This window comes from Miniopterus natalensis, chromosome X (genome assembly GCF_054644295.1).
Source record: "Miniopterus natalensis isolate mMinNat1 chromosome X, mMinNat1.hap1, whole genome shotgun sequence".
NCBI lineage: Eukaryota > Metazoa > Chordata > Mammalia > Chiroptera > Miniopteridae > Miniopterus > Miniopterus natalensis.
Window position 1 is genome coordinate 73,904,812 of NC_142103.1, and position 20,349 is coordinate 73,925,160.

Consider the following 20,349-nt stretch of genomic DNA (forward strand, 5'->3'; position numbering starts at 1 on the left):
TCTTCTGTTTCATTCAATCTACTTTTGATTCCTTCTGATGTATTTTTTAAATATATATATATTTATTGATTTCAGAGAGAGGAAGAAAGATGGAGAGGGAGAGAGAGAAACATCAATGATGAGACAGTGATTGATCGGCTGCCTCCTGCACAACCCCGACTAGGGATCTAGCCCACAGCCCAGGCATGTACCCTGACCAGGAATCAAACCACAATCTCCTGGATACTAGGTCAATGCTCAACCACTGAGCCATGCCTGGCCAGGCTTCTGATGTATTCCTGATGTCAGATATGGTATTCTTCATTTCCGACTGGTGCTTATTCACTGATTCCAACTCCTTTTTCATGTTATTGTAGTTCCCATTAATTTCTTTGTAAATTTCACTAAGTTCTTGAGTATCTTTATAATCATTATTTTGAACCCTATATCTGATAAATTGCTTGTCTCCATTTCATTTAGCTCTTATTCTGGATTTTCATCCTTTTCTTTTATTTGGGGGTTGTTTCTTTGTATGCCCATTTTTGCTGTCCTTTTGTATTTGTTTCTACGTATTAGATTGAACTACTATGCCTCCCAGTTTTTGTGAGCAGGCCTAATGTAGGAAGTGTTCTGTGGGATCCTGTGGTGGTGTTTCTTTAATCTCCTGAGCTGTATGCTCAAGGAATGTCACCTGTGTGGGTTATCTGGGCTCTCCTGTTGTAACTGGGTCTTCATCATTGTTGTCCAATTTCTGAGTGGTATCTCCTCTTAGGCTTGTTGAATTTGAAGCTCAACCCCAAACACATCATGCAAGCTGTGGTGCAGGTGATGATAGAACAAAACAAAACAAGAAGGAAAACAAAAACATAGATAAGACCCATAAAACAACAACCAGCACAAAAAGAAAGAGAATTGGGAAAGAGAAAAAGAACAAGAATAATAAAAGAAAAGAAAGAAAAAAATACAAGAAAAATAAAAGGACAAAAAAGGAATATGAAGGAAAGAAAGAAGAGAGAAAAATAAGAGTAAAGAATAAGAAAATAAAAACAGTATAAAAGTAAGAAGAAGCAAAAAAAATATGAAAAGGGATTAAAGATGATGGTGGATTGAGTGGAAGCTACACTGACACTCTCCCAGGACCAAATTGAATTACAATTAAAGTATAATCATTTGAATAATAAACTGAACACAAGCTGGAGAGAACCCTCATAATCAAGGAGGAAAAGTGGAGATTGCATAGAGATTGCTAGGAAGTGCTAAGGTGTGAGAGGGCTTGCTGGGCTCTCACAGGCAGCAGCTGAAGTTCCAGAGGGTTATTTCAGCTTTTGGGGTTCCCACTGAGAACTCTGGGGTCTAAACCCAAAGCTGGGCTGCACAGCCCAGAGCACCAGAAATGAGAAAGGTGCCCACATAACATCTGGCTGTGAAAAGTAGCAGGGTTTCTGTCTGCCAGGGCAAGAAGGCTGGAAATGCAGGCAACCTCATAAAGGACCAATGCACAAAATTTTGTGTGCAGCCACTCACCTTGGGCTCTGGCAAAGGGAGGGCAGAATGGACTAGAGCTGTGTGAAGAGAATCTAGGGCTGCTGGCTCTGGGGATACAGCTCCAAGAGCAGCCATCTGGATTGCTGTGTTGAGTCATTTCCCCATACTGCAGAGGATATCTTTCTTAGGCAAACATTTACCGGCAAAGCACATTTTTCCTGGGGAGGGAGATTAATTACCCCACCTATTGAAATCTCTTGCCCCATCCTGTGGAATTTATACCTTTCTGTAGTCTACAGCCTGAGGCTCATTAAAAGACTCAGATTAATATTAGCCTGCAGACACAGGTGGATCACTGAGTGCTTTAAGTCTTTGCTTGGTTTGCTTCTGGACCCTGGGCTAGGAAAAGCATACCTTGGTGCACATCTTGGTCTTTTCCAAATGCACCCAGACTCAGCAGAGGGACCCACAAGCTGTGGATTGCTGGTAACTCTAAACAGGGCATTCAAGGCCAGTCACAAACAGCGTCTGACATTGTCCTTCACCAGTGACCCTCTAAAATACTAGGAGTCCTAGGAGATCTACCTAATACATAGAAACAAACCCAAACAAGCAGCCAAAATTAAAAGACAAAAAAAACAAGCCCCAAATAAAAGAACAAGAAAATTCTCCAGAAAAATAGCTAAATGAAATTGAGATAAGCAATTTATCAGATATAGAGTACAGAATACTGATTGAGGCTGCTGAGAAAAGATATGGAAACTGTGAAGGAAAATAAGAATGACATAGCAGAAATAAAGAATACATTGGAAGGAATAAACAACAGATTAGGGGAAGCTGAGGATCAAATCAGGAAATTAGAAGACAGGGTAGGAAAAAAAAATCACTCAATCAGAGAACCAAAAAGAAAGAACAATTAAAAAACAGGACAGTTTAAGGGAGCTGTGAGACATCGTGAAACATAACAATATTCACATCATATAAGTGCCAGAAGGAGAAGAGAATAAGCAAAGGGTAGAGAATCTTTTTGAAGAAATCATGGCAGAACATTTCCCAAACTTTGTGAAGGAATAAGTCACACAAGTTCAGGAGGCAGAGAGTTCCAAGTAAGAAGAACCCAAAGACGTCCACACCCAGACAAGTCATAATTAAAATGTCAAAAATTCAAGATAAAGAGAATCTGCTGGGCCAGTGTGGTTCAGCAGTTGAGCATCAACCTATGATTCAGGAGATAATGGTTTGATCCCCTGTAGGGAGCATGCAGGAGGCAGCCAATCAATGACTCTCTCATCAATTATGTTTCTATTTCTCTCCCTCTCCCTTTCTCTCTCTGAAATCAATAAAAATATATACATATGTAAGAGAAAGATAATCTTAAAAGCAGCAAGGGAATAGCAATCTGTTAGTTACAAAGGAGGTCCCATAAGGCTGTAAGCTGATTTCTCATCAGAAACTCTATAAGCGAAAAGGGAATTGCATGAAGTATTCAAGGTAATGAAAAGGAAGGATCTGAAACCAAGAATACTCTATCCAGAGTATATGGTGAAATTAATAGTTTCCCAAACAAAAACAAGCTAAAGGAGTTTATCACCACCAAGCAAGCATTACAAGAAATGTTAAAGAGACTGCTGCAAATAAGAAGTAGAAATAGAGAGAGACATAAATATAGGAATAGGGAATTAAAATGGCAATAAATAAGTACCTATTAATAATAACCTTAAATGTAAATGGATTCAATGCTCCTATCAAAAAACATATGGTAGCTAAATGGATAAAAAAAAAACCATGACTCAAATATGTGCTGTCTACAAGGGATCCACCTAAGAACAAAAAAACTCTCACAGAATGAGAATGAAAAGATGAAAAAAAAATTTAATGCAAATAGAAATGAAAAAAAGCTGGTGTAGCAATGCTCATATCTGCCAAATAGACTTCAAAAAAAAGATCATAACAAGAGACAATAAAGGTCACTACAAAATACTAAAGGGATTGATCCAACAAGAGGAAATAACCCTTGTAAACATATATACACCCAATAGAGGAGCACTTAAATTTATTTTAAAAACTTCTGAGGGCTTTAAGGGAGAGACTGATAGCTATACAGTCATACCAGAGGATTATAAGACCTTACTGACTTCACTGGATAGATCTTCCAGACAAAAAATCAACAAGGAAAGAGTGACCCTAAATGACACATTAGATCAGATGGATTTAATTGACATTTACAGAACATTTCACCCCAAAGCTGCAGAATATACATTCTTCTCAAGTGCACATGGGACATTCTCAAAAATAGACCATATGTTAGGACACAAGTCTCTACAAGTTCAAGAAGATTAAAATTATATCAAGCATCTTCTCAGACCACAATGGCATGAAATTAGAAATCAACCACAGTTAAAACAATTAAATTCAAACACAAGGAGGCTAAATAGCATGTTATTAAACAATTAATGGATTACCAATAAGATCAAGGAATAAATTTTAAAACTTCCTGGAAATAAATGAAAATGAACACATAACAACACAAAATCTATGGGACACAATGAAAAAATTCCCGAGAGGGAAGTTCATAGCACTACAAGCCTACTTCAAAAAACAACAAAAATGGTTAATGAACTATCTAACCCTACATCTTAAAGACTTAGAAAGAGAACAACAAGAAAAGCCCAGAGTAAGTAGAAGGAAGGAAATAATAAAGATCAGAGTGGAAATAAATGACATAGAGACTAAAAACAAAAAACAAAAACAACAACAAAAAAACAATACAAAAGATCAATGAAACCAAGAGCGGGTTCTTTGAAAAGATAAACAAGATTGATGAACCTTTAGCCAGACTCATCTAGAAAAAGAGAGAAGACTCCAATAAATAAAATCAGAAACAAAAGAGATGAGGTAACAACTCACAACAACTACAGAAATACAAAAGATAGTAAGAAAATACTATGAACAACTATATACTAACAGGCTGGAAAATGTGGATGAAATAGACAAATTTCTAGAAAAAGACAATCTTCCAAAACTTGGTCAGGAACAGGGAACCTGAATGGATTAACAACAGCCAATAAATTTGAAACATTAATAGAAAAACTCCCAGCACACAAAAGCCCTGGCCTGGATGGCTTCAAAGGGGAGTTTTACCAAGCATTCAATGAAGAACTAACACTTATTCTCCTCAAACTAATCCAAAAAATCAAAGAGGAAGGAACATTTTCACGCTCTTTTTTGAAGCCAGAGTTATCCTAATTCTAAAACAAGATAAAGACACTACAAAGAAAGAGAATTACAGGCCAATATCCCTGATGAACATAGATGATAAAATCCTCAGCAAAATATTAGAAAATTGGATCAAGCAATATATTAAAATGATCATACTTAATGACCAAGTGGGATTTATTTCAGGGATACAAGGCTGGTACAATATTCACAAATCAATAAATGTGATACATCACATAAACAAATTGAAAGAAAAAAATCACATGATCATATCAATAGACACAGGAAAAGCATTTGACAAAATTCAACACTCATTTTTGATAAAAACTCTCAGCAAAGTGGGAATAGAGGGATCATATCTCAACATAATAAAGGCCATATATAACAAACCTCACACTCAATGGGCAAAAACTAAAACCATTTTCCCTAAGAACAGGAACAAGACAGGGATTTCCACCTTTACTACTCTTACTCAATATAGCATAGGAAGTCCTTGCTACAGTGATCAGACAAGAAGAAAACATAAAAGGCATCCAAGTCAAAAAGGAGGAAGTAAAACTGTCATTATTTGCAAATGACATGATATTGTACATAGAAAATCCTAAAGACTCCACCAAAAAAAACTACTAGGTTTAATAAATGAATTTGGCAAGGCAGCAAGATGCACAATTAACACCCAGATATCTATAGCATTTTTATACACCAACAAAACTCTCAGAAAGAGAAACTAAAAGCAATCCCATTTATCATTGCAACAAAATAATTAAGATACTTAGGAATAAACTTAACCAAGGAGGTAAAAGATCTGTACTTGGAAAACTATAGGACGTTGTAAAAAGATATAGAAAAATATATAAACAAGTGAAATAATATACTGTGTTCATAGATTGGAAGAATTAACATCATTAATATGTCCGTACTACCCAAAGCAATCTATAGATTCAATACATTCCTTATTAAAATACCAATGGCATATTTCACATATGTAGAACAAATACTCCAAAAATTTATATGGAACAAAAAAAGATCCTGAATAGCCGCAGCAATCTTGAAAAAGAAGGACAAATTTGGAGGGATCACAATACCAGATATCAAGTTATACTACAAAGCCACTATAATCAAAACAGTCTGGTACTGGCACAAGTACAGACATATAGATCAGTGGAACATAAAAGAGAACCCAGAAATTTACCCAAGCCATTGCGCTCAATTAATATTTGACAAAGGGGGCAAGAACATACAATGGAGTAAAGACAGTCTCTTCAATAAATGGTATTGGAAAAATTGGACAGGTACATGCAAAAAAATGAAACTAGTTACTGTCAGAAGCTGTCTGTGTTTGGCACTCAGCAACCTGTTTGAAGGTTCAAGTGATCCATATTTTTGTGTCTCATAGGGTTTGGCTGCATGTGCGAGGGACCAGGCTGCACTCTAGGGCTGGCCTGTTTTTAGTACTTGGCTGAGGGATGGGTTAGCAAGTGTCCCAAAGCTCCTCAGGCTACACCCTTTGCCTGCTTCTCCCTGGAGCCCAGCTGTCAGTCTTAGTCACTGAAAAGGATGTTTCTGAAATGGCTTTTGACTGAATGGGGTGTATGGGACTTCTGGGTCTCCCATGAAGGGTAGGTGCTTTTCAGATTTCAGGGCAGGTGATGGGTGAGTTCCTCCACTCCAGAGCCAGTTCTCTGAGTATCCCTAGAATATTTTCCTGTCCTCGGCTGGGCAGAGCCCTTTGTATGCAGTCCAGTGGGATCTGCTGGAAGCTGGGAGTTTCTATCAGCTCTTCTGTGAGGAGGAAGCACCAGTCAGTTTCCCAAGACAGTGGGGAGCATGGCTCCACTCCAAAGCCAGTCACTGATACTCAGCTTTTGCTGCTGTCTTGTGTTTACCTTTTTAAAAAATCCAGCTCTTAGTTTCATTGGTTTCTTTCTCTGTTGTCTATTTAGTGACTTTTTCATTTATTTCTGCTCTAATTTTTATTATTTCCTCTATCTATTAACTTTCACCTTCATTTCTTTTTCTTTCCCTAGGTCCTTTAGGTATAAAATTGGATTGAGATTTTTTTTTGGTTTTTTCTGTTAATAGGCCCATATCACTAATTTTTCCTATTAGCACTACTTTTGCTGCATCACATACATTTTACTTGTTGTATTTCCATTTTTCTTTTACTCAATATGTTTTTGGAATTTTTATTGGCAGCATGTTGTTTCATTTCCATGTATTTGTAAATTTTCCACATTTTCCTCTGTAATTGATTTCTAGATTCATAGCATTGTGGTCAGAAAAGATGCTTGATATGATTTCAATTTTTAAAAATTTATTAAGACTTGCCTGTAGCTTAACATATAATCTATTCTGGAGAATGTTCCACGTGCACTTAAGAGAAATGTGTATTTTGTTGCTTTTGGATGCAATGTTCTGTATGTACGTAACCCCAATTCTTTAAATGCATCCCTTAAGAATTATGTTTCCTTCAATAAAAAGCTTCTGCAGAGTAAAAGAAACCCTCAACAAAAAGAAATGGGAGCCCACTGTATGGGAGAACATATTTGCCAATGACACATGTGATAAAGGGTTAATATCCAGATTATGTAAGGAACTCATACAACTTAACAAAAGGAAGACAAACAATCCAGTTTAAAACTCGGCAAAGGACCTAAATAGACACTTCTCCAAAGAGGACATACAGATGGCCAAGAGACATGAAAAAATGCTCAGTCACTAATCATCAGAGAGATGCAAATTAAAACCACAATGAGGTATCACTTCACACCTGTTAGAGTGGCTGCCATCAACAAATCAATGAATCACAAATGCTGTCAATGGTGTGGAGAAAAGGGAACCCTAGTACACTGCTGGTGGGGATTCAGACTGGTGCAGCCACTATGGAAAGCAGTATGGAGTTTCCTCAAAAAATTAAAAATTGAACTGCCCAGTGATCTCACTTCTAGGAATATATCCTAAGAAACCCAAAACACCAATCAGAAAGAACTTATGCACTTCTATGTTCATAGCAGCACAATTTACAATAGTTAAGATCTGGAAACAGCCCAAGTGCCCATCAGTGAATGAGTGGATAAAAAAGCTGTGGTATATTTACACCATGGAATACTATGCAGCTGTAAAAAAAAAAAAAGGATCTTTTATCCTTTGGGACAGCATGGAGAGAACTGGAGCACATTATGCTAAGTGAGATAAGCCAGTCAGAGAAAGACAAGTACCACATGATCTCACTCATATGTGGAATGTAATAAACAAAATAAACCAAGGAACAAAATGGATCCAGAGGCATAGAAGCATGAAACAGACTGAGGGATCTCAGAGGGAAGGTGGAGAGGGGGGAGTGGGTGGGGAGAGATTAAGCAAAGAATTTATATGTTTATAAGCATAGCCCATGGACACAGGCATTGGTATGGGGAAGGCCTGGGGGTGGGGTGGATTCGAGGTGGAGGGGATCAATGGGGGAAAAAGGGGGACACCTGTAATACTTTCAACAATAAAGATTAAAGAAAAAAACAAATTAAAACATTAATTTGAAAAGATATAAGCACTTCTATGTTCATTGCAACATTATTTGCAGTAGCCAAGATATAGAAATAACCTAAGTTTCTATTGATGAATGAATAAATCAAGAAATGTGATACACACACACAATGGAATATTTTTGAGCCATAAAAAGGAGGAAATCTTGCCATTTTTGACAATATGAGGACATTATGCTAAGTGAAATAAATCAGACAGAGGCAGACAAATACTGTTTTTTGTTTTTTAAATATATCTTTATTGATTTAAGAGAGAGGAAGGGAGAGGGAGAGAGAGATGGAAACATCAATGATGAGAGAGAGTCATTGATCCGTTGCCTCCTGCACTCCCCCAACTGGGGATGGAGCCCACAACCCCGGCATGTGCCCGGACCGGGAATTGAACCGTGATCTCCTGGATCCTAGGTCGATGATCAACCTCTGAGCCACACCTGGCGGGCCAGCAAATACTGTTTTATCTCATTTATATGTGGTATCTTTTAAAAACAGTGTTCATAGATACAGAGAATAGATTGGTTGTTGCCAGATGGTGGTGGTATGGGCAAAATGAGTGAAGGGTGTCAAAGGTACAATCTTCCAGTTATAAAATAAATAAGTCCTGGGGATGTATTTAATGTACACCATTGTGACTATAGTTAATAATACTGTATTGCATATTTGAAAGTTGCCAAAAGAGTAAACCTTAAACATTATCCTCACAAGAAAAAATTTTGTAACTATGTATCACGACAGATGTTAACTATACTTATTGGGGTGGTCATTTTGCAATATATAAAAATATCAAATCATTATGTTGTACACCTGAAACTAATATGTTGTATGTCAATTATAATCTCAATTTAAAAAAGAACATTCCAACATCCTCTGGTTCTCTTTTCATTGCTTTTGCATAATCAGACCAGGTTCATGTCCTCTACAAATAGTTTAATCGTTCAGGAAGTGGTGCTTGAATATATCATAAATCTCAGAAGAATGGCCAGTAGTGGAGAAGGCATCAGATTCCCAGCTCTGTCACTTCCCAGCTGTTTGACCTTGAGCAAGATCCTTCACCACAATGAGCTTTGGTATCCTCCTTTCTAAAATGAACTTAATAACGTCTTCCCTACCACACACAGTTGTTGTAAGGATTGAAGTGTAATACCATATTATCAGGATTAGCACTCTCATGCTGCAAGTAAACTCCCCATTTTGTAGGCCACTAAATTTGTGCCCTAAGACTGGTATCCTCTCAGTGCCCATGATGCCTATCTTCCAAACGCCACCTTTGAAAGAAACTGAGTTCTGAGGCCACACTCAGGGATGGTGCAAGCTCCAGGTGGACAGAGGGTTCCAGGTTTAGTCAGAGGTATGTGTATGACACTAAATCTCAGGAAGGGAGATTTGAAAACTGTATGCTCAAATCTTGGAATTGGAACCCAAGACTGATCAATGCTATCCTTTTCTCTCTCCCCTCCTTTCTTTTTTCTCTTCTCTTGTCGTTTCAGGTGCATGATGACTGTAGAAGGCGGTTTTCCAAGGAATGCTGGTTTGGAAGTCACCACAAATCAGTCATTCCTCCCACGGCCTTAAGCGACCCTAAAGGAGATGGTGAGCAGCTAAACTTTAATCTCAGAAATACAGTGGGGAAAAGGACTGTGATTAAATTATTCTTCTCAACCAGTCAAATATTTCTGGGGAGTAAGAATGGGCATATGTGTAGAGACAGCTCATTTCTCTTTAGACCTTTGGGATGGTGAATGTTGATATTTATGGTGTATATGTATGTGGGCATGTTCTCTGTAGTCTCTGTCTCAATTATTTCTGAACGATCGGAATTTATTTCAGTTTTTTCATGATTTCCATACATTAGATAATCCATGAAATAAGTTAGTTTGCATTCTGGTGGTCAAGGAAGAACTGCATGAAGGCCCAGGTTATGTGCCTGTTAAAATAGAAACTGACACGAAGGTTGTCCCCAAATATGAAATTAACATGACCATTGCTCCAACACACTCCACTGATACTTTGTCAATTCCTGGACACCAGTGATTTATTGAGAACTCTATTCATAAGGTGTTTGAAGGACACAAAAATATCCACGATATGGGCATTGCCAGAGCTTATGGTTATTTTGGACCCATTCTTTTTATGTAGTGTCTCATCTAATGCCCCACAAGTTGGCTTTTAGCTTTTCTTCCTATCATCTGCAGTCTTGATCCAATTGAATTTCACTCTTGAGAGTCCTTCTTTCTATTGTGTATTACTTAGCCTGTCATTTCTTAGGACTATCCTCTAAGACCTCCTTATGTTCTTGACTTTTCCTGGCTTTTTGGCTTAGGCAAACATCCTCTTTAATAGGTTGTCTGTTGGGAATTCCCCACCTCATCTTAGAGATAATAGGCCCTGAAAGATGATCTGGTCCAACTCCTCTGGCCAGGCTAAGGAATTCATTCTCCAGCAGCCAGAGTAGAGGTATCCAGCTGGTGACTTCTTGAAGAAGCACTTGTCATTGTTCAGTAGCACTCATCCATTCACTCAATCATTTATTTAGTCAACAGACTCTAATTTCTGAGAATGCTTTCTAATTACCCCTTTTTCTTATCCGGTCTGTTTGGTAAATCTCATCTTATAGGGTGAGACCAAAATCAAACAGTATCTCCTATTTGAAGGCTCTAAAATTGTCTCTCCCTACTTTCCCAGACAAATTTATTACTTTCTTTGCTGTAAACCCAAAACACACATCTCAAAGCACCTAACACACTATATTATGTGGTTCATCACATGTCTGACTCTCACTCCAGACTATGAACTCTGTATCTCTAGCACTTAACACAGACCCAGGTACATGGTATATGCACACTTAATATTTGTTACATGAATTTATTGGTATATTTATGAAATACTTTCTATATGTAATGCTCAGTGATAAGCAACCTAGAGAATAAGAGATAACTAAGACAGCATCTCTGATTCTTGTGGAGGCAAAATAGTATAGTACAGTGGTTGTCAAACTTAAGACTGCATTAGAATCATCTGGAAGGCAGATTTCTAGGCCTTACCCCCAGAGCTTTAGATTAAGTAGATCTGAGTAGGGCACAAGAAGTTGCATTTCTAACAAGTCCCCAGATGATGCTGATACTACTAGACCTGGGAGCACACTCATTTACTAACTGTGAGCTTGGACAAGCTATCTAACCTCTCTGTGCTTCATCTGTTATTTGGTTTCTGCCAATAGAGAATAATAGTTGTACTCAGGTGTATTATGAGGGTTAAATGAATTAACATTTGTAAAAGATGATTTTAAATTTCAGGAAGGGGAACAGTAAGTCAATCTTATGCTAATTTAACATCCTTCTGTGATATGAACTGAACAAATTTGAGGGGACCATTGTCTCCCTGGTTTGGGGCACTGTGGTTATATTAATTCATCTCAAAGAAGCATGAGCGCTTCTTTTTCCTTTTTGGAACAGCTCTTTAAGGCTGTTGGCTCATCTGGAGCTTAAAGTCAGCTAAATCCCCTAAGCCCTTTTCACACTTGATGCTGCCAAGCCAAGTTCCTATTGTCTTGTTCTACTGCAATTTATGTCCTAAGCCTAAAGGTCAAGCTTAAAATTTATCCCTTTTTTATCATATTGAATTTGACCCATTTGCTGGTCAAGGTCATTTTTCAATCTTCATTCTGTCATCCAGTAGCTCTCCCTCCAATTTTGGGTACTTCAAAATTGACAAGTTAGCCTTCTATGTTCTCATTGAATTGATTAAAATTACTGAATAATACAAGACACTCCCTTAAAATTAACATCAGTCTATTCAAAAGCAACCTTGTGGACATGATTATTTACCTGGCTATGAATCTGCCTAATATTGTTACATTTTAACTCACAGTGCCACCCAATTTTTGTCACCTTGTTCACAGGATTCCCTGGACAAACTTGGCCTTGCTCAAATTCAGATGTTCTCTGACTCTGGGGGAAATTCCCAAACAGAAAGTGGACTACTCGATGTGCTGATCCTTCTCTTCGGCTCTCAAACTTTTCCTTCCTTAGTTTCTCCTCAGCATTTTATTAATTCTTGGTTGTGGCACCAATTTCTTTATTCCTTATGTTCCAACATACTTTTGTGTATGAGCCTGTCTCCCTAGCTTAAGGGCAGGGGCTATACCCCAGTAATATCTGGCATGATAACTAGAATGTAGTAGTTGCTCAGCAAATGTCAGTTGCCTGGAAACCGCTGGGCAAAGAACAGCTGTGGTGTGTCTTTTGTTTTTGTTTTTTAATAACAGCCTCTTGGGTTTTGTACTGATTTCCCCTCTGTTACTCTATCTCAAGAGTCTAGGGCACAAGGAAACTCTAGGAGATATTAGAAATGTCTATTACCTTGATTATGGTGATAGTATCATGGGTGTTTGCTTATGTCTAAACTCATTAAACTGTACATACTACATATGTGCAGTTCTTTGTATATCAATTATACTTCAATAATTTTTTTAAAAGGTGTTTGCAAAATTTTATGTTAAGTTATATCTTGTTTCCATCTCAATGGCCCTGTTCTTTTGTTCCTTCTTTTTATTTTTGTTGTGTGCATGTATCAGGCCAATTAGTAGTATCTTCAGACTTCTGGAATCTTGATTGGTCATCAGCCTGTTCATGTCCCCTTCTCATCTTCATCAACTCCAAAAGCGGCGATCATCAAGGGATCGTCTTCCTCCGAAAATTTAAGCAATACCTTAACCCATCTCAAGTGTTTGACCTGTCGAAGGGTGGACCTGAAGCTGGGTAAGCATGGGGTAAGGGATATAGTGGGTATATATAAGGGACTATAAGGGACTTTGCCTTTTATACATTCTAGACTGGGATAGGTTTCCTGGAATTAGTTATAGTACCTGGGAAGGAAAGATCTATTTTCTCAAGTCAGGACACAGATGTAATAACTCCAGAGTATTTTGGGTTAGCTGGTATTTTGGAGGAATTTTAGCCCTCTCCCAGAAATCCTTTCAAACCCATATCCTGCTCTCAGATTTGCTCCACATTTTCTGGTTAGAACAGGTAAAAAAACCTATGTCTCCTTACCTCAGAGGAAGAGGCAAATGGATATTGCTGTCAACCTTCCCTGCCACTCATTCTCCCCCCCTCCCACCCCCCACCATGGGGTCAAATAAATATATCTCTTCCACAGTCCTCTTTTATTTGAGGACCATCTGGCTGTTCAGCCCTGGTTTCTGTGAGCCCACTGACCATCATGTGAGACATTCTTCCTGAACCTCAGCAGGTAGATTTAGCTAGGTTACTAGTAACTTTCAGAGCAAGATTGGGCAAAGAATAATGTGGGTTGAGGCAAGATCTGATCTGCAAGACTTCCTGTGGAAACATTGCCTATAACTTTAGGAACACAGAGAGACAGGGGCTAAGAGAGAAAAGGTAGGCAGTCTGTTAGCAGGGTACAGAAGCAGTAGTCATTGGGCCCTGGCACATTGTAGGAAAGAGCTATGAAACCCAGCAGTTCATGAAATGATTCCCTTTTCTCCTTTTTCTTCCAGGCTATCCATGTTCAAGAACTTTGCTCGCTTTCGTATTGTGGTTTGTGGTGGGGATGGCAGTGTGAGCTGGGTCTTATCTCTGATTGATGCCTTAGGATTGCATGAAAAGGTGAGTCCCTAGCTGACTCAGTTTACCCATTGCTAGAGAGATGGGGTGTGGAGCTTCTCATCCCAAGAAGTCCCTGGTCTTCACTTTCCCTGTCTGTAAAATACATGTTTCCCATTGGTCTCATACTCAACCTGACTGGTAGATTTTCAGTCTAAGCCTGCTCACCTAGACCATTTTCTGGTTGTCTATCTGTGGATGGAGAAATGAGGGAGTTAGCAGAAAAAATGAGCAGTGCCCTATTCCCCAAGCCCCAAAGTGAAGATTTGAAGGGGAGGAAAATAAGCCCCTAATTTCCTACACCTCCTGAAGCAACTGATTTTTTTCCTTGAGTCTCAAGAGTAGCAGAAATTTTCCTCTACCTCCACCCCCTTTTCCCTAAGCAGCCCTCTGCTCTTTTGAATCCAGTAGCTTTGAATCTTGAGACACCTCATCTCTTTGGCCCAGCCTGGATATAAATCTGTGGCTATATATTTTTATAAACATATCTATGCATATTAGCATATTCCAGCAACTTTTCCCTTTACCGGGTAGGTTCTGTATGGCCAAGAGTGGGGCCCAACTCCTTAGGCAAATTTTCACTTAATTTTGAACATCTTCCTATAACACTTCCTAGAATCATAAATCTCTTATTGCCACTAGCTTTGAGACCACAATCTTTCCCAAAGAGTGCTTTCTGGGTTCCTTTATGGGTGAATCTTGGTAGTTCTGTCTGAAAAGGGTGCCTGGTTTTGTTCTTGCAGTGTCAGCTGGCAGTCATCCCACTTGGAACTGGCAATGACCTGGCCCGTGTCCTAGGCTGGGGTGCATTCTGGAATAAAAACAAGTCACCTTTGAACATCCTCAACAGAGTGGAGCAGGCTAGTGTGAGGATTTTAGACAGGTGAGTGGTTGAAAGATCAGGCCACTGTGCCTTTTCCAGTTCTACACTAGTCATTCCCAGTTATAACATATCAATCAGGAATGCTATAACCTCCTTCACAGAGCCTGTCTAGCGTCAGTGTGGAGCAGTTTGGGAGGTGGGGGGCTTGGCTATTAGGAAGCCATGGTCTACCGTGTATCCTTCAAACATCACTGAAGCCCCTCATCAACTGAAAATATCCTAAAGCAAGATCCTCATGGGTAAATTTTAAGGGTTCTGTAAACTTTCTTCAAATTGCATAGCTATGCAAGCACATTTTTCCTTGGGAAAGTGTCCATCTTTATATTCTATTCTATAATAGTATAGAAACTATTTTATACTTTCATCAGGTTCTTAAAGAAACTAAAAAAAAAAAAAAAAAAAAAAAAGGAGAGTTCATATACAATTGGCCTAGATTGTCTTTGCTCTACAGAAGAGAAAGTATTGCCATCTTATCTTTTGATAAGAAAGGCTTCCTGTGCTAGGGCATGGTATTTGATATATCGTTGCCCATAAGGATATCCTAGGGTGCTTTCTCAAGATACCAAGCTGGACCCTACCGCAAAGATTCTCATTCAATAGGTCTTGAGTAGGGCTCTGGCATGTGTATTTTACAAAAGAACTTCAGGTGATCTTGATAGCTACCTCTGGTTGAGAAGCACTGCTCTCTGAGAACCGCATGGAATTTCTTCCATTACACTGTCCTAGAGAAGCCCTGAGGACCCCCTATGGTGTACCTTGAGATCAGGTGACCTGAGATAACTTGGGCATCTCCTACAATCCATATCTCCCCAACACATAAACTCTTTGATCTCTTTTTCACATGCGAAGCACCGATGATGCCAGCCTGTGATGAAACAGAGTCCTAAATATCTTTCTGTCTTTGATCTTCATTTTAGATGGAGTGTGATGATCCGAGAGACTCCCAGACAAACTCTATTGCTAAGAGGGCAAGTTGAAATGGATGTACCCCGATTTGAGGTAATTACTGCCCAGATATAATTCAGGCCAACATCTTTATTACACAGTGAAATAATAGGTAAAATCCAGAGAGAAGCTATTGTATTGCCCATGAGCTTGATGAGAATGAGATCATTGAAAATTGGGGACATGTGCTGGGCATGGCTCAGAGGTTGATCATTGACTTAGGATCCAAAAGATCACGGTTTGATTCTCAGTCAGGACACCTGCCTGGGTTGTGGGCTCAATCTTCAGTCAGGGGTGTGCAGGAGGCAGCTGATCAATGATGACTCTCTCATCGCTGATGTTTCTATCTCTCTCTCTCACTTTCCCTTCCTCTCTCTGAAATCAATAAAGATATATTTAAAAAAAGAAAGAAAATTGGGGACATGTCAATCAGCAGCTATTTACCAAAAACTGTGATAGGTACTGGAGATATAATTTATTCAGCCATTTACTTATTTATTCACTCAAAATATTTATGGAAAATTTTATGAATTAATTACTATGTGTGAGATACTGTTCTAGAAATTTTTTTACAGGTTAATTGGTAAAGAAGAATGACACAGTCCATGCTGTCATGGAGCTCATAGTCTAGTTGCTGTGGTAGAAAAATTGTTTTTATAAAGTAGTATGAGTGTTAATATATAAGGAGGTAGCAGGGGTGGGAACACCCAGCAGGTGTATATAGCCAAGTCTGGGGGAAATCGGGGAAAGCTTCTCAGAATAAGTACCATTTTAGAAGAGAGTTAAGGACCAGAGGCAGTTAACCAGGATAGTAGCAAAGAGGGGGCCTGTTCCAGATAGATGGAACAATGTGTGTTGTTCAAAGGCAAGAGAGAGCATGAAATATTCACACAAGTGAAATACATTCATAATGGCTGAGGCATAGGGGCCAGGGAGGGTATATATAGGAAGAACTACTAAAGATGAAACTGGAAAAGTAATCAGGGACAGGCCAGGAGGAACCTGGTAAACAATGGTAGGAAGTTTGAACTTTTATCCTAAGAGCAATGAGAATTATAGAAGGTTTTTAAAATCTTATTATGAACATTTTCAAACATACAGGAAATTTTAAATGGTAGATTCTACCATTAATATTTTACTATACTTTATCACAAATCTATCCATCTATCCATTCTACTATCAAATAGAAAGGTTTTAAGCAGGGGAGTTCCATGGTATGTGGAGAAACAATGGAAGGAATAAAGACTAGAAGCAAGGGGGAAAAACAGATGCTGTAATTATCTAAGCAAAAGATAATGATGATTTGGACTGGTGAAGTGATAGCAGGGATAAGGAGAAGTGGACATGTTTAAGATATATTGAAGAGATAGAATCATCAGGACTTGGTAGACACAAGTTGTGGTTAAAATTACAGACTCAAGAACCAGACTACCTGGAATTGAATCTTACTCTGCTACTTATCAGCTACCTCTTTTCCTGTGCCTCCGTTTTCTGTTCTGTGAAATGGGGATAATAGGAATCCTTATATCATAGGTTGTTATAAGGACTACATGAAGAGAGCATGGCACATATTAAGTACTGTATAAGTGCATACTGTTATTAATACTAATATTATTATATAAGAAGTGATACTCTGGCATTGGAAAATGTGTGTTCAAATCCAAGATCTATTATTTACTAGCTATGTAATATGAGATTGTTTCTTTGAAACATGGAACAAACATTACCATCTTTATATGAGTTTTAAATACTAATTTAAATGAGAGGAAACAGTATATATCTTATCTTTAGAATGACCACAGAGCTAAGGTTATCTATGAGGATCTTCAAAAGAATTCATGATTATGATTATTTCCAGAGAGGCCGTTGAATTTATGGTAAAGAGTCAGTAAGAAATAATGAGGGAATGAGATGGGCAGCGTGCTATGTCACAGTGCTAAGGTTCCAGGGCTGAGCATTTCTTTTCCCCCTAGGCTGCTGCAAGCCAACACTTAGACTCTGCAACTACTGAGTTGAACAAAATCCTGAAGGCCAAGTATCCTACAGAGATGATCATTGCAGCCAGGTCAGTCTTCCTTTGGTTCTCAACTTTTGGGGTTTTTTTGCCCCTCGTGGGCTGTCTTCAGTGAGAGGTAGGATTCATTTTAATAGTTTGGGGTGTTGAGACCAAGGAAAGTATAGTAACTCTTCACTTAACATCGTCAATAGGTTCTTGGAACTGAGGCAAAACAATATATAATGAAATCAATTTTTACCATAGGCTAATTGATATAAACATGAGTTAAGTCCCTGCGGCATCTCATCAATGTTATAACAGAGTGACATTGAGCAAAACGATGTTATTTGAAGGTCTGCTGTATATGTTAATCATACCAAATCAAATTTCTCCAATCTCAAACCTCCTGAATAGAAAGATAAGGATAAAAAAGATGAGATTGAGGTAATGGCTCCTGCTACTCCAAAAGATTTTGAAAAAGGGAAGAATTCTGATCTCACCTCCTCCCATGACCACATCAAAACTACAATTACAAAACAACTGCCTTGGCCATGTGGCCCAGTTGGTTGGGTGTTGTTCCATGCACCAAAAGGTTGCCAGTTTAATTCCTGGTCAGGACACATGCCTGGGTTCTGGGCTCAATCTCCAGTAGGGGACATGCAGCTCTCATGTCGATCTTTCTCTCTGTCTCCCTCTCCCTTCCTCTCTCTCTAAAAATAAATTTTAAAAATCTTTTAAAAAATTATAAAACAACCATTATTGAGAACCACCCAAAGGCTAGCTGAATAAAATTTCTATTACTAACGATGTAAAGAAAAAGCCATGTTGAGACTGTAGAAGAGATGGATACACGGAATGAGCAGGTCCCTCACTCACAGTGTGGCAGTTTTCAACAGGAAGGGTAGTTAGGCTGCATTGGTTCCATGTGAGCATCGAGGAGTTCCAGCCCCACACTGAAATCACCAGCCCAGGGATCTAGTTCCAAGAAGGAAGTCCCTGTAACATCTGGCTAAGAAAACCAGTAGGGATTGTGGCTGACTGATATGGAGGGCTACTGGAGTCCCAGATGCTGCAGGTTTTAAAGGTACTGCACACAAACTCATGTGCTCACAAACTCACTCACTCTGAGCTCCAGCACTGGGGCAGCAGCTAAAAAAGCACCAAAGACATACAGGAAGGAGATAAATTGATTAGCTCCAGGGCAAGGGATGAATGGACAGGGGTCAGGGCAGCTCTCCCTAGGACGGAAGTGCTGGCAGAGGCCACTGCTCCTTTTTTAAGAACCTCCCTTTACTCAGCAGGCAGGTGCAGGTAGATGCCAAATATGAGCTCTCCATTAACTTGGTTTAGACAATTCATCTCATCCTAGTGATTTGCTGAGGCCTTGCCCCACCCAATTCATAGTCCCAGATGAAACCACTTCCAGCAGCTTTTCCACACAAGTTGCCTTCCATAGCTTGTATTGTGGATTTTCTTAAAATTTCTCAAAGGTCCAAAAACACCAAACAAGCAGTAGCTGGCCTTGGCATGCCCCAAATCTCTTGCTAAGCCGCCCAAGGCCCAGTACTAGTGGCAACTCTCCTCTGTCCACAGCCTAACAACTCTCAGAGGCCTCGAAGCTCAGCACAGATAGCAACAAATCACAGATCCCTTTGTAACTCCTACCAGGTGGTCACGGGCTGGATAGAGGCAGTGGCTGACTTGGCCTGTACCAGAGCCCCTCCTAAAAGGCCCTAGAACCAACAAACTCAGTGGCCAGCTTCAGATCACATCAGAGTACCACACAAACAGCATCACATATGACACCAGATTTGGCAGGCACCAGAGCCCTGGTAAAGCAAATCCTCCTCAGTGGGATCAGCCCTCCGCACAACAGTTTGCCCACTATAGTCATGGCCATTTCTCACAGTCATCCACACAGTCAATCACATTCACTCACATGCCAATAGCAATCAAGGTTCAACTACAACAGGAGGGCACACACAACCAATACAAGGAACACCAGGCTCAGGTGACCAGGGAGTCTGAGCCCCACATGACACCTATTCCATAAGGCCACACTGCCAAGACCAAGAGACATAGCCAGTCTACGTAATACATAGAAACAAATAAAGGAAGTCAGCCAAAATTAGGAGACCAAAAAATGTGTCTCAAATGAAAGAGCAGGACAAAACTTTTTCATGTCTCAGGAAAAGAACTAAATGAAATGGAGACAAGCAATCTAACAGATGCAGAGTTCAAAACACTGTTTATAAGAATGCTCAATGAGGTTAAGGGAGGAATAGACAAACTCAATGAAAACTTATAGAAAACATTTAAGAAGAGATTGAAAACATAAAAAAGAACCAGTCGGAAATAAAGAATACAATAACAGAAATGAAGAATACATTACAGGGAATCGACAGTACAGTAGATAAAGCACAGGATCAAATCAGCAATCTGGAAGACAAGATAGTGAAAACACCCAATTAGAATAGCAAAAAGAAAAGAGTACTTTAAAAAGTGAGGATATTTTAAGGGACCTCTGGGACAACATCAAGCATACCAACATTTACATCATAAGGGTACCAGAAAGAAGAGAGAGAGAGAGCAAGGGATTGAGAACCTATTTGAAGGAACAATGACAGGAAACTTCCCCTACCAGGTGAAAGAAATAGACATACAAGTCCAGGAAGCACAGAGGGT

The 20,349-nt window shown here is 39.1% G+C and overlaps 1 protein-coding gene across 1 annotated transcript in view; it reads left to right on the forward strand.

Moving 5' to 3' along the window:
* DGKK (diacylglycerol kinase kappa) overlaps positions 1-20,349 on the forward strand; it is a 131,485-nt gene that overhangs the window by 78,958 nt on the left and 32,178 nt on the right. The window contains exons 8-13 of the mRNA XM_016218537.2: positions 9,704-9,806; positions 12,790-12,973; positions 13,735-13,843; positions 14,584-14,723; positions 15,641-15,722; positions 17,642-17,733. Of these exons, the coding sequence (XP_016074023.2) occupies positions 9,704-9,806; positions 12,790-12,973; positions 13,735-13,843; positions 14,584-14,723; positions 15,641-15,722; positions 17,642-17,733 (710 nt within the window). The remainder of the gene's footprint in view (positions 1-9,703; positions 9,807-12,789; positions 12,974-13,734; positions 13,844-14,583; positions 14,724-15,640; positions 15,723-17,641; positions 17,734-20,349) is intronic.